The sequence below is a fragment of the Malaclemys terrapin genome, chromosome 17 (genome assembly GCF_027887155.1).
Source record: "Malaclemys terrapin pileata isolate rMalTer1 chromosome 17, rMalTer1.hap1, whole genome shotgun sequence".
Classification (NCBI taxonomy): Eukaryota; Metazoa; Chordata; order Testudines; family Emydidae; genus Malaclemys; species Malaclemys terrapin.
This window is the reverse complement of record NC_071521.1, coordinates 14,558,569-14,574,303: the sequence shown is the minus strand read 5'-3', so window position 1 is coordinate 14,574,303 and position 15,735 is coordinate 14,558,569. Positions and strand designations below refer to the sequence as shown.

The 15,735-nt window shown below is 40.4% G+C and overlaps 1 protein-coding gene across 4 annotated transcripts in view; it reads right to left on the bottom strand.

Annotated features, from left to right (window-relative positions):
* CDK5RAP2 (CDK5 regulatory subunit associated protein 2) overlaps positions 1–15,735 on the bottom strand; it is a 101,598-nt gene that overhangs the window by 56,365 nt on the left and 29,498 nt on the right. For all 4 annotated transcript variants that reach the window (XM_054007341.1, XM_054007344.1, XM_054007343.1 and 1 more), the window contains 4 exons: positions 15,004–15,174; positions 13,868–14,041; positions 5,315–5,412; positions 92–222 (listed from right to left, as the gene is read on the bottom strand). In XM_054007341.1, coding sequence (XP_053863316.1) covers positions 92–222; positions 5,315–5,412; positions 13,868–14,041; positions 15,004–15,174 — 574 coding nt within the window. The remainder of the gene's footprint in view (positions 1–91; positions 223–5,314; positions 5,413–13,867; positions 14,042–15,003; positions 15,175–15,735) is intronic.

Here is a 15,735-nt window from a genome sequence, read left to right as displayed (position 1 = left end):
TACACAATCGCAACAAACTGAGTGTAATAAAAGCAGTTCTCTTGGGTGCAAAAGATAAAGGACCGGACCATGTTACCACAAATAGACAAACCTTCTCTGTTTTTTGTGTCCTTAATTTGATCCTCCAGCACCTTCCGTAGATTCCGATTCGCTAAAATATCTTCCTCCAGTTGTTTTCGCAACAAAAAAATATTATTCAACTCTGTTTGCAAGCTATTGATACTAAACAAAAAGAAGAAATCAGAAAGTTTTAAATATTTCTTTTACGTTTCAATTCAAAACTTTTAAAATGTTTTGCTGTGTTACCGACCACAGCATCTTTTATACATCAAGGCTTCCATAAGGACTCTATTCCACAGTAGCAATCATTGTTTTTCATCATACACTTATCTTATCTTGATGCATAAAATAAACAAGTCCCACATAGCAAGATGAAAATAAACCTTTATGTCTATGCCACCTTTCTACCAGTTTTGAGAACTATTATTTGTAAGTCACCCTGAACAGGGTAGATATATTTTACAGGCCAACTTCTAAATAATTCTTTTTTAGGAAAATCAAAATCACTAGCTTATGAAAAGTACATCCGACAGGTATCACTAATATGCTATATTGATGGCCCTGTGTATTCCATCATACTTCAGTCATGGAAATTGTGGCAAAATCCACCCCTTGCTATACAATTGTTCTATAGAATCTAAGATTTTGTTTAAAAAAACAGGTATCTAGCCTTTATGCTTATAACGTTTGTGACACCCCGGCACCCCCTTATTCACCACTGTTATATAATTAGGATATGTTTTGCACAAAGTATGCCTTGTGAGGTATCATTCTAAAAGTCTTGCTCTGCTAGACATTAATGACTCATTGGATTGTATGTGTTATCATCGTAAGTGAAGTTATGAAGTTTGGCTAGATATGTGTTACTGAACACATGTGAGGTTGAAAACACCCAAAAGCAGCCTTTCAGGTACAATAGTAAAAGGCCAAACAATGTTAATGGTTTATTAAGGAAATGCACACAAGCACAAGGATTACCCCAGGAACTGTGTACAACAGAAACCTCTCAGAGATAACACTACACAATGGGAACTGTTTGACCCAAGTCACAGCAAAAGAGCTTTCCAGCAAGTGAGAAGAAGATATAAAAGGGGGAAAATGACATCATGATGGTACCTCACTCACCCTACAACAACACATCTGGAAACACCTGAGGAACAAAGACTGAACGGGGGGGGGGGGGGGGGAGGGGGAGGAGTGGTGGTCTCAGGCTAAAGAGATTTCTAGTCTGTGTATGAAAACCTGGGAAACCCAAGCTGCAAAGTCTAGGCAGCTTGTGCCTTGAGAATCTAACAGCCTGTTTATCACTCTGGGTGAGAATTTGCTAATTCATATCCTACCTATCTAGTATGTTAAATTCAGTTTGCGGTTTTGTTTATTTCCTAGGTAATCTGCTTTGATCTGTTTGCTATCACTTATAATCACTTAAAATTTATCCTTTTGTAGTTAATAAACTTATTTTATGTTTTAATCCAAACCAGCGTGCATTTGACTAAGGTGTCTGGGGAAAATCTCAGCTTGATTACCACAAGCGTGCATGGTCCTCTTCACATTGAGGGAGAGGCGGAACGGGTGTTAAACCATATACTGGCCAGATTTGACCAGGGATGGATGGTACTGCTCTGGGGTCCTAGGCTGGTGGTTAGAGCGCCTGCATGTAACTTCAACTGGGTGTGTCCCTACCTGGGTGAATGCTGGTGAAAGTGAAAGCTTGGAGGGTTTTGCAACTTGTCACAGCAGCACAGTGTGAGAGGGAGCCCAGGCCAGTGGATCACAGAGGGCTCAGTGGTACCCCAATTCCAGGTGGTACTCTGGGAGGAATCACTCACAAAGATAATCTTGAAAATGTGAACCAAATGTAGATTGAAGTGTTGTTTTTCTCTGGAAAAATAGCTCTGAGAAGTATAAATTGTCTCATTTATCTCAATGGGGTGTTAACTCCAAAACCTAAAGATGACAATTTAAGTGTCAACATTAACTAAATTAATTAGAGCATTTTAGCAGGAACATTCACCTAATGTGCTTATCCTAGACTCCCAAATTGCCTCCCATTCCTCCTGGATGTCAACAGACCCAGCTGTCCCCTACGTAGCTAAGAAAAGCTTCAGTTTACTCCACCACACCCCCCAGCAATTTCAATGATACGTTATGAACAATTTAAAAAACCTTGCGGTATATTGAAACCTTGCAGTAGATACTGAAAATGAAACAGCTTAAAATAATTGGAATTCGATATTAAAATAACAAGGTGTTACTGCACTGATTATATATTTATTTTCATATTTAATTCATGCAGAACCTCAATATTTTAATATAAATGAAGCTGCTGCAGAATTTCCAACCTACTGCACCAAAGTAGCTTAGAATCCAGGGACATTTCAACAGAATTTAGGCCCAGCTTGCAGGGGATTACACTGGGGCACATTACACTTGCATGAGTGCAGTAGCATTGCATATAAATGCATAGTAAAGAAAATTGTTTCAGCAAAACTCATGCTATTAAGGACCTGTGTACAAAAAGATTTTCATTCCATCTTCCAACAAAATGACAAGCATGCTGCTGTCAGTATTTTTTCCACAACGATTGCTTTAACCAACTCTCCCTCACTCAAGAATATATTCTAAGAGAAAGGTTTCAATACTATTAAATGCTCAGCAAAAATAAAACGCACATCTAAAAGCTAAGTAAGCACACTTCCATCTCCTCTTCACAGCTTAATGCTTTTACTGGAAAAAGCAACAATTCCCTGCTGTGGGGAGACAAAAGAGATGTCGTGGTCCTGGCTCTGAGAAAGGGACTCTTCCAAAATGTAACCATTAAAGTGGTTTGGAATAAATAATGCCTAAGAAAAGGACACATGTCAGCCAAAACCAGGATCTATTCTTTGTCTAAAATCCTTTTGTTAATGAAGGTCAGCACATGACTGTGGAAATTATCTGCAGGGCTTATCTAGTAGCACACTGGACCTTCAGGTTCTGGCTTCAAGGATTTAAGCAGCACGATCCGATGTACATGGCATTGGACTGGGGGTCAGGAGACTTGGCTATTACTCCCAGCCCTTTCACAGCCTCCCCGTGTGACCGTGAGCCAGTCACTTCTTCTCTCGGTGCTACACTTTCCCCATCTATAGAACGGGCATGATCCTGCTCCCATTGAAGTCAGTAGCAAAACTCCCTTTGTCTTGAACAGTGTAGGATCGAGCCCAATGATACTTCCTCAACTTTGTAAGGGGCTTTGAGATCTATAGATGAAAAGTGCCACATCAAAGCTAAGTATTGGTTACTAATATTACACCTATTCCCTGCAGTCTTCATACTAAAAAAGGGAATTTCAGTGTTAGAAGTCATAACACAAGAACTCAGGGTCACCAAATGAAATTAATAGGCAGCAGGTTTAAAACAAATAAAAGGAAGTATTTTTTCACACAACACACAGTCAACCTGTGGAACTCTTTGCCAGAGGATGTTGTGAAGGCCAAGACCATAACAGAGTTCAAAAAAGAACTAGATAAATTAATGGAGGATAGGTTCATAAATGGCTATTAGCCAGGATGGGCAGGAATGGTGTCCCTAGCCTCTGTTTGCCAGAAGCTGGGAATGAGTGACAGGGGATGGACCACTTGATGATTACCTGTTCTGTTCATTCCCTCAGGGGCACCTGGCACTGGCCACTATCGGAAGACAGGATTCTGGGCTAGATGGACCCTTGGTCTGACCCAGTAGGGCCATTCTTATGTTCTTCAAAAGAGATGTTAAACCAAACTCTCTTCTACATGTGTCAGCTGACTATTCAAAAAGAAATCAATAATCCCATTACAGTAGGAAATAATCCCTGTTTTCTGACCACTAACTCCTCTCTCAACAAAACAGATTCTACTGTCTAAGTCATGTCTACACTAGCAAGCTTACAGCAGTTCAGTGCTCGTGTAGCCGCTCTATGCTGATGGGAGAGAGCTCTCCCGTCAACATAATAAAACCACCTAACAAGCGGCGGTAGTTATGTCCAGCAGGAGAGTGTCCCCCTCTGGACATAGAGCTGTGCACATGAGCGCTTATGCTGGCAAAATTTATGTCGCTCACGAGGGGGGTGTTCTTCCCAGCCCTGAGTGACATACTTTTTGTTGACATAAGAGGTAGTATAGACATAGCCTAAAGATGTATGTGAGCTATTGTGAAATACATAAAGACTATCATGATTTGCTAAATATTCATTCCACCACCAAAATCTTATCTAACTCATGCTTTGTAACACACTTTGGAATACCTTAAAGAAAACACATACTATAAAAATACAATCATCTTGTTCTTTTTTACACTTCCCCAAAAATCTGCTTACCTCCTTTGCTATAAATTTAAAGTTAATGAAGTAATTTTCACACCCCACATTGAGACAGGTAAGTATTAACTGTATTTTAAAGAAGGAGAAACTAAGCCACATTGGGCCAGATTTTCAAGAGGGCTCAGCACCCCGCAACTCACACCGTGATGGTTTGGGTCAGATTTTCAAAAGACCTGGACCCTCAATTTAGAGAACCCTGGCTAGGTTCTTTTGAAAATCTAACCATTCATTTTGGTGCCCAAAGAGATTATGGATACAATTTTCAAAAGCGTCTAAGTGATTGATTTCATGGGAGTTAAACTCACAGGCACTTTTGAAAATCCCAGCAGTGCATCTTTAGGCATCTAAATACCTATGACAATCTGGCCCTAAGTGACTAAATATTTTTTTTTAATTTTACCCTAACTGACTTGCCCAGAGTCACACAGAAAATCTGGGGCAGAGCCAAGGTTAGAACCCAGATCTCATGTCTTCCATGCTTAGGCTTTTGCCACTAAACAATGCATCCTCTCATGATCGACTGATTTCATTTTATAGAAGTATTAAAAAGGCACATCAACAGGATTTAGATGCCCTTCAGATAAGTTGCAGTACTTGCATTTTGACTTTTACATAACACACCACAAATCCCCCAGCCCCTTGAGCAATTCGCAATCCCAACCATTATAATTCTTTAAATTTCAAATGTTCGGGAGGAGAAAATGAGCCTTCCAACAAATCCTGAGTATCATCAGAGCTGGGCTATTTTGGACCATACAAACTAGTCCACGTATCCCCCCTTTTAAAGGAGATATTTGGGGCCAACTCCAGTTCAGCGTAAACCCATGAAAATCCACTGATTTGACAGTGGAATTGCACCTTCTTACCCAGCTTGTAGCACAGATGACGTTCAAGCAAAGACGAAATAACATTTACCTGTCTGAATCTTTCAGAGTCTTCACTAGAGTAGAATAAATGTGCTGCTCTTTTCTTAAAACAAGAATCAACTCTTCATATTCAGATTCTTTTTTTTCCTGAGTTAAAAATAAATTCATATTAATCCAAGAAAGTGATTTTAAGTGTGTGTGCATGCGTAAGAATATATATATATATATATATATATATATATATATATATATATATTCTCTAGAGATGACAATTATGTCAGTCTCTGCTTTTAAGAGAAGGCAAAAGAACACCTAGTGCTGGAGTAGCAGAATAGAATCAGAATTGAATCTGAAAGCTATTCATGCTACTTAAAAACAATTGTTATTAAAGAAGGCTAATAGTGCTCTGTTACTTACTTATCATGAAACAGTCACATATCTAAGCAGTGGTTCATCATTTTTATCACAGTATACAAAATAAGCTTCCTACCCTCTTCCTATCCCCAGCCTCCTCACTTCCAAAAGTTTACACACTAACAAACCAGGGAATGATCTGGCAGGCAGGTATTTTGAGGGTTTCATGCTCCACTTTAGAACGCTGCTCAAAGCACAGGCACTGACTTTTTGATTTCCCCAGGGGCACCCCACCCACTTCAATGCACCCCTTCCCTCAAGGCCCACCCTCGCTCCATTTCTTCCCGCCACGCCTCTTCCCACCCCACCTCTTCCTGCCCCCGCTCCTCCCCCTCCTCCCCAGCACTTCCTGCCCGCAGCTGAACAGGGGGAGGAGCTGATTGGAGGGGCCCGCCAGCAGGTGTTGAGCACCCACTAGATTTTTCCATGGGTGCTCCAGCCCCGGAGCACCCACAGAGTCGGCATCTATGGCTCAAAGAGTACTTGCTATATTTTGGATAAAATTAACTTTCTATTGGCAGGGAATTCTAGCAACAAACTTTTTGGTCTATTACAGTGATTCTCAAACTTTTTTTACTGGCGATCCCTTTCACATAGCAAGCCTCTGAGTGCGACCCCTCCCCCCCATCAATTAAAAATGCTTTTTTTATATATTTAACATCATTATAAATGCTGGAGGCAAAGCGGGGTTTGGGGTGGAGGCTGACAGCTCGCGACCGCCCATGTAAGAACCTTGCGACCCCCTGAGAGGTCCCAACCCCGAGTTTGAGAACCCCGGTTCTATTATTTAAGAAAAGGGATTGTAAATGGCTGACAAAGGCTGAACATGTCAGAGACATGCATGCATTGAGTCAACTTCCTGAACAATAAGCCTGATTACTATGAGTCAGATACTTAAATATCTGTTCCAGAAAAACAAATGATTTGCCTTTTGAGAGCAAGAATTGCAGGTATGCTGTTGTAAAAGGTCTTATGTTTCCAGTATATGCCTCAGAGAGATTTTCTATGATTTTTGAGTTCTCAGGTGTCCCTTTCAGCAGGTGGCATACCTGCAGCCAGCAACATTTGGTTTCCCCATGCCCAGAACAGGAAGTAACTGGAGTAGCTGTGGGATATCAGTTGGCAATTTTTGATTTTCTAACGGTAACCACTGTATTTTCTGCTCTTGTTGAGGGAGAATAACAACTCCTAGTGCCCGTAATCATCAGTTTTCTTTTTTGACCAAAGATACAGAGAGCAAAAATCAAATCCTCCAGCTTTGTGAAGAAAATTAAGAGTTGATCTATTACAGCAACATACATTTAGAGAACAAGAATTAAAGGTAATTCTGTTTTCTCCATATTACATCCACAAGTTTGGAAACTACATTCTCCAGAGACACTTTATCATTAGTGAACAGATCATTAACAGAGGAGAAACCTACACTGTGGATTTCAACCAGCTGTTAGTACTCCAATTACAATCCCAAAGCAAAGCACTGCAACAAGGACCAGTTACAGTAGAACCTCGTTAATTCATACTAATGATGTGAAGAGTCATAGCAAATTACTGAATTTTTCAAATTAACAAACCAACCAATACAAAAGCAGGGACATTTGCAGTTTACTTTTCATTATTTATGCTAAAACTTCATACTTTGTAAATATTCAACATTCAATTCATTCTATATTTTGAAAAAGTAATAATGTTTTGATCAACTTAGACCTCATTATAGCTTAACAGTGCTTTCTAAGAAAAGAAGATAGGACATCATTTTAAAACTATAAGATCTTTCAGGAAGGGACCATATCTTTATATATGTTTGTACTATGCCCTACCACAGTAGTGGTCCTCTCCTGACTGGGGTCTCTGGCCACGACTGCAAGATACATATGAAAGGGTAATTTATATCCACAAACAACAAAGTATTCAGATTAGCAAGATCTACAGTATTTAAAGAGACATCCTATAATCAATAAAGTAAATACGATAGGAGGTAGCAGAGATGCTGACTCTCAACCAAAATTGAGAGCTGAAGACTAAAAGGGTAAATCTAAACTTCCAGTGGATGGTGAAGAGTCTCCAGAAAGTATCTTGTGAAAGCATAAAGGAAAATTAATTCAGGTTACCAGACATAGAGCGTCATACCAAAACTTTGGAATTGTAGTGTGTCAAGAATAACCTCTAAGCATGGAGGTCAGACAATATATAGATCTTGATTCACATGGAAAAGAAGTTTGATCAGTGAACCAGTGGCAGAAAAAAATAACTTAAACTGACATTCCTGAAGCTTTAGACTTCTCTAGAGAAATGCCTAAGGACTTTTATACATCAATCTTGGTTGAATAAAAAGTACGATCTTGGTGGAAAGGGCGTAGAGGTGAGGGAATATCCTTCTCTGAACAAGCAATAGCCATCTTTGACAGCACAATTAGAAAAGGAGGTTCCATGTCTGTGTTGGAAGCTTCCTCACCCCATTGGCTGTGGTCATTATCACCAGAAACAAAATCCACAGAGACAGCCAGGCTGTACAAGTATGTGAGGAGTTCAAGGGAAGGCTTCATTAGCTTAGAACGGACCATCCTATATCTCCTAGTACTGGAAGATTTCCACAGAATAAATCCCTCATGAATACCAAGACCAAAGCTGTTAGAGAACTGAAACCTAAACAGCATGTATATTATTAATAAAATGGCGCATGTAGTTCAGACTAGAATAGTTTTAGGAGATATGAACACCACAAGCCTCATGGCACCAGTCAGGACTGTCGCCAGTTTGTTGTGACCTGTAAATTCAACTGGCTAGCTAGAAGTTAGATACAAATGAACCAAAATGTGAAGAAATGTTGTTACTTTTCTGAAAATCAAGAAGGATGAAGAGACATAGCATGATCCACCCTCTCCTTTTCTGTGTACTATTACTGTCACTCCTATACAAGGTGTAGGAATGAATTATTCGAAGCAAATCCCCAAAGGTTCATGAGAGTGAGGCAGATATGTAACCTACATCCTAGCCTAGACTACCATGTTATCGGAGTTAATGAAACATTAAACCTCTTGACATATAGTGTTAGAGCAAATAAGTTAGTGCAGATAGCCGCAAGACATGTAGGATAGAAATATTAAACTTTCACTACAAGACTATGTAAGGAGGCAACCTAATCCATTCAAGTCTGAAAATCCATTGCTAAGTAGAAATGCTAGAGGACTTGGAAGGCTATTTCCATCTAAAGATTTCTTAAATGGCAAGTGATGGAAGGAAAGGATATATAAATTTCCACAGTAGGTAACACAACAGCATAGTCACAAGAGTATCCTATTTCTTCATGTAAGCAAGAGAGAGTTTTCTAACAAAATCGAGGTCATTTGGGAACGTCTACAGGTTGAAGTCTTGATTGATTTCAATTGAGAGGAGGCTAGAACCTACGCTTCCCCACTGACTAACTCCTATGTGACTAGGCACCCCAGAGGTTGGCAGCTTCCTCCAAGGTTGCCCTGAAATGAGCTCAGACAAACCCTTGTGGAGCGTGGCACCCTTAGGAGAGTGGCGCTGCCAGATATCACCGAGTCCTCTGTCTAGAGAGGAAGAATAGCATAACAACTGTTCCTATTGGTGACTCTTCTTGGTACATGTTATATTCACAACAGTTGGAAACGCCGTAAGGCTGAGGGCTTGAAGCACCAGTCTCCTTTTTCTGCTCTGTAAGGCAGAGCTATATATGCATTAGAGGTGTTACTCCATTGGGAGAAATTCCTGTATAGGGGAGTTAGTCAATGTGTAAATGCACTAGCTATGCCCATTTCAATCATCAGGCCACATGCAGGGTAGTGAACAAACAGCACATTTAAGTGTGATGATGCATGGACATCAACCTCAAAAAGATGGTTCTTTTCAGCAATAAGCTCACTTCACCAAAATCAGGAACTGAATCACTTCCCTAGTAATGCGTTTACAACTTCAGCTTCAACAAGCTGAATGCAATGATTGCAATGTGCTGATCACAATTTAATAGAGAAGACACATGTTTAAAAAAACATGTCAACTGCATCACTTTCCACAGTCATGATGACTCAGCAACAAAGTGCACACTGCATCAATTTCAATAGTTGAGACACGTCTGCAGTACTGCAACAACTGCCTCAATTCCAATTCTCAGGGCACACATCAACAGCTATCCTCGAGCCATATCAATAACTTTGGTGCACTGACTATAATTCTCTGAATACAGTAAATTAAACACCACAGTTGTATGCACACAGTATTCTTCAATTCCCTTATCACACAGTATTAACTCCCTAAATACTGAAGTAATTAGAACAAAAGACAAACAATGAGCTGATGACAGGATTAGGGTTACCATCTTTAACAAATAAAAAAAGGAGGACCCTCCGCGGGGCCCTGGCCCCGCCCATTTCCCCACCCCCCCAGCCCCGCCCCAGCCCCGCCCATTCCCTGCCCTAACTCCGCCCCCTCCTCCCTCCCACTCCCAGCCACGCGAAAGGGGCTGCCCGAGCACTACCGGCTTCACGGTTTGCTGGGCAGCCCCCAGACCCTGCGCCCCCGGCCGGCGCTTCCCCAGCGCAGCTGGAGCCTGGGAGGGGAAGCGCCCAGCCGGGAGCGCAGGGTCTGGAGGCTGCCCGGCAAACCGTGAAGCCGGTAGCGCTTGGGCTTCGGGCAGCCCCTATGCCTCCGGACCTTGCGCCCCCGGCCGGGCACTTCCCCTCCCGGGCTCCGGCGGCGCAGGGTCCGGAGGCATGGGGGCTGCCCAAAGCCCGTAGCGCTCAGCTCTTAAACAGAGCCGAAGAGTCAGGGGAGGAGCAGAGCAGCAGCGGGAGGGGAAGTGCCCGGCCGGCATTTTCCCGACATGTTCGGATTTTTGGCAATTCCCCCCGGACGGGGGTTTGATTGCTAAAAAGCCGGACATGTCTGGGAAAAACCGGACATATGGTAACCCTAGACAGGATGTGCTTTGTGTCGGCCGAGAAGTCAGTTTTACCATGGGGGTATCAGCTAACGAGATTTCCTATTTCCGCATCAAGTGTTGTATAAAGTAGCTCGCTTTCTTGGAAAGGTGCATTAGCACAGAAAAGCTACATTACAATAATTATACAGATTTTATTTACACCTACAAAATCAATTTAGAGTTAAAAACGGATACCTCTGTGCCCAGTTACTGAAGCACATGCTTTACAAAATGGGCACCCTGTTTTAACACCAGAGCCTGGAAGCATAACTAAAGGATTGAGCAAGAGCCTCATCTCATAAATTCTGTTGCTTTTGTTGGTACTAAATTGAACTGCAAAGTTTGGAACAACTGAATTAAAATATATGTGTGTGACAAATGGCCCCACTAACAAGGCTGGGTGGAGAGAATGGGGAAAAGGGCATTAAGTACAGAAATAACAAATATTTTCAAAATTACATAGGAGTCCATTGCATTTCTGCATTCTCTAGTGGTAAACCCCACAATGCATCATTCTGAGACTTCACAGATATCAGAGGAGTCCGCAGTTGCATGACTAACCCAATTACCAGTGCACACATTCTCTCTCTCCACTAGCTCACTACTGTGGCTCATGAATCCAAACTTCAATTAGAAACTGCCTTTTATCTCCCCCATCCTGGCCAAGGCACCCAGCAGTGCTTCAGATGAGTTGCTTTAAAATTTATCTTTACTTTTTTAAAGTAAAAAGATATTAAGAGCTAAGTTGCAGCACCTCCCAAATTGGTTTCTTAAACTTTAAAGCAGCAGCTATGCTAAAATATGGGATTTAGTGTCTTGTATTTATTGGTGATGAGATTCCAACTGCGCACTTGGCTGGGAAATGGTGCAGCTCTGTAACTTCATCAAAGAGGCCAAATCAGCCAATGAGAACACAGCTTTGGATAATCAGTGTCCAAAGACGTACTATTAATATGCCATTGTGGGCTCTTCCAGGATGTGATCTTAGACACTGGTGGAGCTGAGAGGAGAATGGGCTTTGATTAGGTATTGTTCTCAGTCAAGGAGTGAACTAGCACAAGAGAATGGATTAGTGATTAGAAGTTGACATTGGGTCATTACTATGCATAGCTCCATTTGTCATTGTTCTCATTTCTGGCTGTACACCTGTATGGGACGGTACGGTCGAAGAGGGGGCAGTTAGTTTTCATTTTCATTAATTCTATACGAGTCCATCATAGATTCATAGATTCTAGGACTGGAAGGGACCTCGAGAGGTCATCGAATCCAGTCCCCTGCCCTCATGGCAGGACCAATTACTGTCTAGACCATCCCTGATGGACATTTCTCTAACTTACTCTTAAATATCTCCAGAGATGGAGATCATTGTAGCATCTTACTTTTTCCTCATGGGGGCAGCTCTGTGAATGAAGTCTAGTCGGTTTTGTTCGATGTGTTTCTCTTGCAGATAAATATAGAGGCAAAATCTCTGACTTTTCACAGGTTTTATTTTTTTCTGCTTATGGGTTTGCTGCATACTGTAGCCAACACTGATACGTCTCCTCAACTGTGAGTTTACCACACATCCACTAAGTCCCAGTCTGTGCTTATGTGTCCCCTACTAATTCATTTTGGGTTTGCCCAGGGCAATGGTGTTGTTACCCTCATAGGGAATTAATTCAACAGTCTACATAGCACAGCAGGTGTATGTCCTTGAGCAGGTTTCACTAATGAATGGTACACTGTGAAACAAGTGAAGTGATTACTGCTTCTATTTAACTGCCCTTTTGGAGATTTGAATTTAAACAGTTCTCTGAAATAATAGGAAAAAGACAAGAAACTTAATGTGTGCCTTCAAATGAAGCCTATTTGTTCTCTACCTGCACACGATAAAAGCACTAAAAGAACAAAAACATACATTGACAGAGACAGTAGGTAATGTCTCACAATAGGATTAAAATCTTCACATCTGTATGTGATTGTTTTGCTGGTACCAGAGTACTATATATAGTAACCAAAATGTATATACTATGATTTTGTATTATGACCTCAGGTTTCTGGCGACATCTCTAAGCCATCCTAACTCTTCTTTATATTGTCAAATGAAAGAGACAGCCATGTTATCTATCCATCCTCCAGTTCTCACCACATGTCCCCACTTCAGAAGTCTCTGTACTAGTTTCGCTTTTAACTTAGTACAGTATTCTTTCCTTAAATTTACCTTCATTTCCACCTACATCTCCCGCCCCAACTGTACACAAAATTCTTACTTGACTGCTCCTTTTGTCTCCTTTGCTCACTCAACTTCGTACACTCTTTCCTCTTCCCTGTTAGAAGTACACCAAGCTCCCTTCTCCTCCTCCTTCAGTAACATATCCAAAAACCTAAATGTTCAGTGAAATATTCCAGCCATAGTGACCATACAACTATCTGTTCTGCGTTATACAGAATTTTGCCTGCTTGTGCCTTCAGATTTTAAACTGTTTGGGGCACAGACTTGTATTTTCACATAATTCACTAGTGTTCAGTGCAGAGTATGCTTATGGTACTATGTAAACAATAATAATAATATACACTCTTAAGACCTTGAAGTCAGCTATTAGAGAAAATAGATGATGAAATGATTAATCAAGGCTGGTTTCTTTCCTCCTGCCACACAAAGGTTTCATCAGTTGCACAAATTATAATAATCCTGAACTGAGTTAATTTTAATGGGTTAATCCTGGTTTACACTGGCTAATTCCATTACCCTAAATTATAATGGGTTGATTCTATTACCCTATGTCAGTGTTTCTCAATTTGTTGATCACAACCTCCAAGAGGTCAAAAAAGGTCACAAGGTATTGAAAATTGTATTACATTTCAAAGCAAAGAAAAACTCACTCCCCCACTCCCTTATCCTTCAAGGTCATGTATTCTCTCTATCAACTTTGTCTTTCTAAAAACCTGGGACCAACATGGTTACAAAAGCACTGCAAACAGCCTCTTGAAACACACACAAAGTAGAGCCATTGTTATCAAAGATACATTTTTTACTCTTACATATACTATAAAAGGGGTCTTTTATTTTGTTTTTACCCTCCAAAATAAGGGCTGTCAAGCTGAAAAGATTGAGAAACACTGCCCTGTGCTATATAGGTTAATTACAATTTACCTGATCCCACCTTTTTGAAATCAATGGGAAAATCCCCAGTGATTTCCAATCGGAGGCAGATCAGGCCCAATGTTTCTATTTATCTGTAGAGGCCAAGGTTGAGTGAAACTTACCTCCAACTCTTTGACAATCTTGATGATTGACTGCTGAGACTCGGAAGCACATTTTTCCTTTATTAAGTCTTCATTCTTCAACTCAAGATCTTCTTTAGCTTTTAAAAGGTTTTTATACTTTTTAACAAGTCCTTGAAGTTCTACATCCTTTTCTTTAATTGCTGCATCAAGTTTCTAGCGAAACAAAATAATGCATGTAATGAAAATCCTGCAAAGCTTACTAATACTAGTGCAAAAAATGTATAACTATTAATAGAAACTTCAAAAGCAACTTATTTCAAGTACATTCTATGTTATCTGGTGAAAAAAAGTCCAATGCAAAACCACAGTAGGAGAAAAAGATAGCATATTGACCCTCTTTGATTGCCCATTAATGTCCAAAATGTTCAAAATTCTTTTATATTTAAATAGTTAAATTAGAGAGCATAGAAAATGCCAAATTAGCAGCACTGATACACTAAAGTATGGTACTCAGTTTGGGCTCAATCCTGTAAGGTGCAAACACCCTCAATTCCTACTGACTTTGCTAGAGAGCATCTTTTATCCACAGAACAGGTTTAAGCAGGAGCACTACAGGCATCCCTGGAGCTGCCCATCAATGTACCTTAGCCCCGGTTTGAAGGAACTTCCTTATAAGGATGAGAGAGCAGTTCAGTATCAATACCCATTCCTTAACTTCTAGTTTCTGGGGAGCAAATTGAAACAGGTTACCAAGGGAGGGTGTGGATTCCCCATCACTGGAGGTTTTAAAGATGTGGTTAGAAAAACACCTGTTCTGCCTTAATGTGAGAGGATGGACTTGGTGACCTCTCAAGATACCTTCCAGCCCTACATTTCTATGAATACCCTGGATGCTTTGGGACCTTTTAAAGCACCTCGTTACAACAGCAAAATCTCTACATGAACACTGGCAAAGCTTCCTCCCTCCCCCGCCCTAAATTTCATAAACCCTAATAAGAACTCTTGTTGAAAGCGACACAGCTATGTATCTATTCTGCAAATACAATATTATAAAAAGTAGAGGATTATCATGAAAATCAACAGTAATTCCAAACAAAAATGGGATTTTGTAATCATTCCTCATACAAAATCAAGTGATAAGTTTTCATTTTTCATTTCAGCTTAAGTCTACCTACCTGAAGCAATAGATCCTTTTGATTGACACTGTCTGTTAGTCGCTTGATAACTAGTTCTTGACTCTGCAACTTCTGATTGCTTTCACTCAAAAGAATATTGTAATGATGTTCCACTGCTTTTTCTCTCTCAATCATTTCACCATGTAATTTCTCTAGCTGATTTCTAAGGTCCTACAAAAAGATGAAACTGAATATTTAGAAAATCAGCTTCACAAAAAACTTGAGTGACAACCCATGTTATTAGTTTAACTTTCCATTGCTTTAAATTACTCCTATCACTGAATGTTCTAAAGAATGTATCTAAGTCACTGTCTTCCTTTTAGCATCTTAAGAATAAAGTTTAGGCAATAAAACTTTAAGAGTGAGATGTCAATACTGTCTTACATTAATCTATGGTATTATTGTCTTAATGCCTTTCCTTCAGAATAACTGGACTCAAAGGCAGTAGAAAATCTCTCTCTCTCTCTCTCTCTCTCTCTCACACACACACACTTTGTCACTGTCAGTCAGCATGAACATTCATTTCTTAAATCAAAGCAATTTTATGCCTTTGCCAGAAATAGGAGAAAATGGCTTAGTGGTAATTCAATTTGTCATCTTTTCCTTCTTCCATTCACACCATAGAAATCCTTGCACTACGGTTGTTTTACTAGTTGCTCTTGCATTAACCAAAAGGCAGAAGTGTTAAAACATTTCCCTTCCCTTATGGCATGAGCTTTAGACACCAACCAG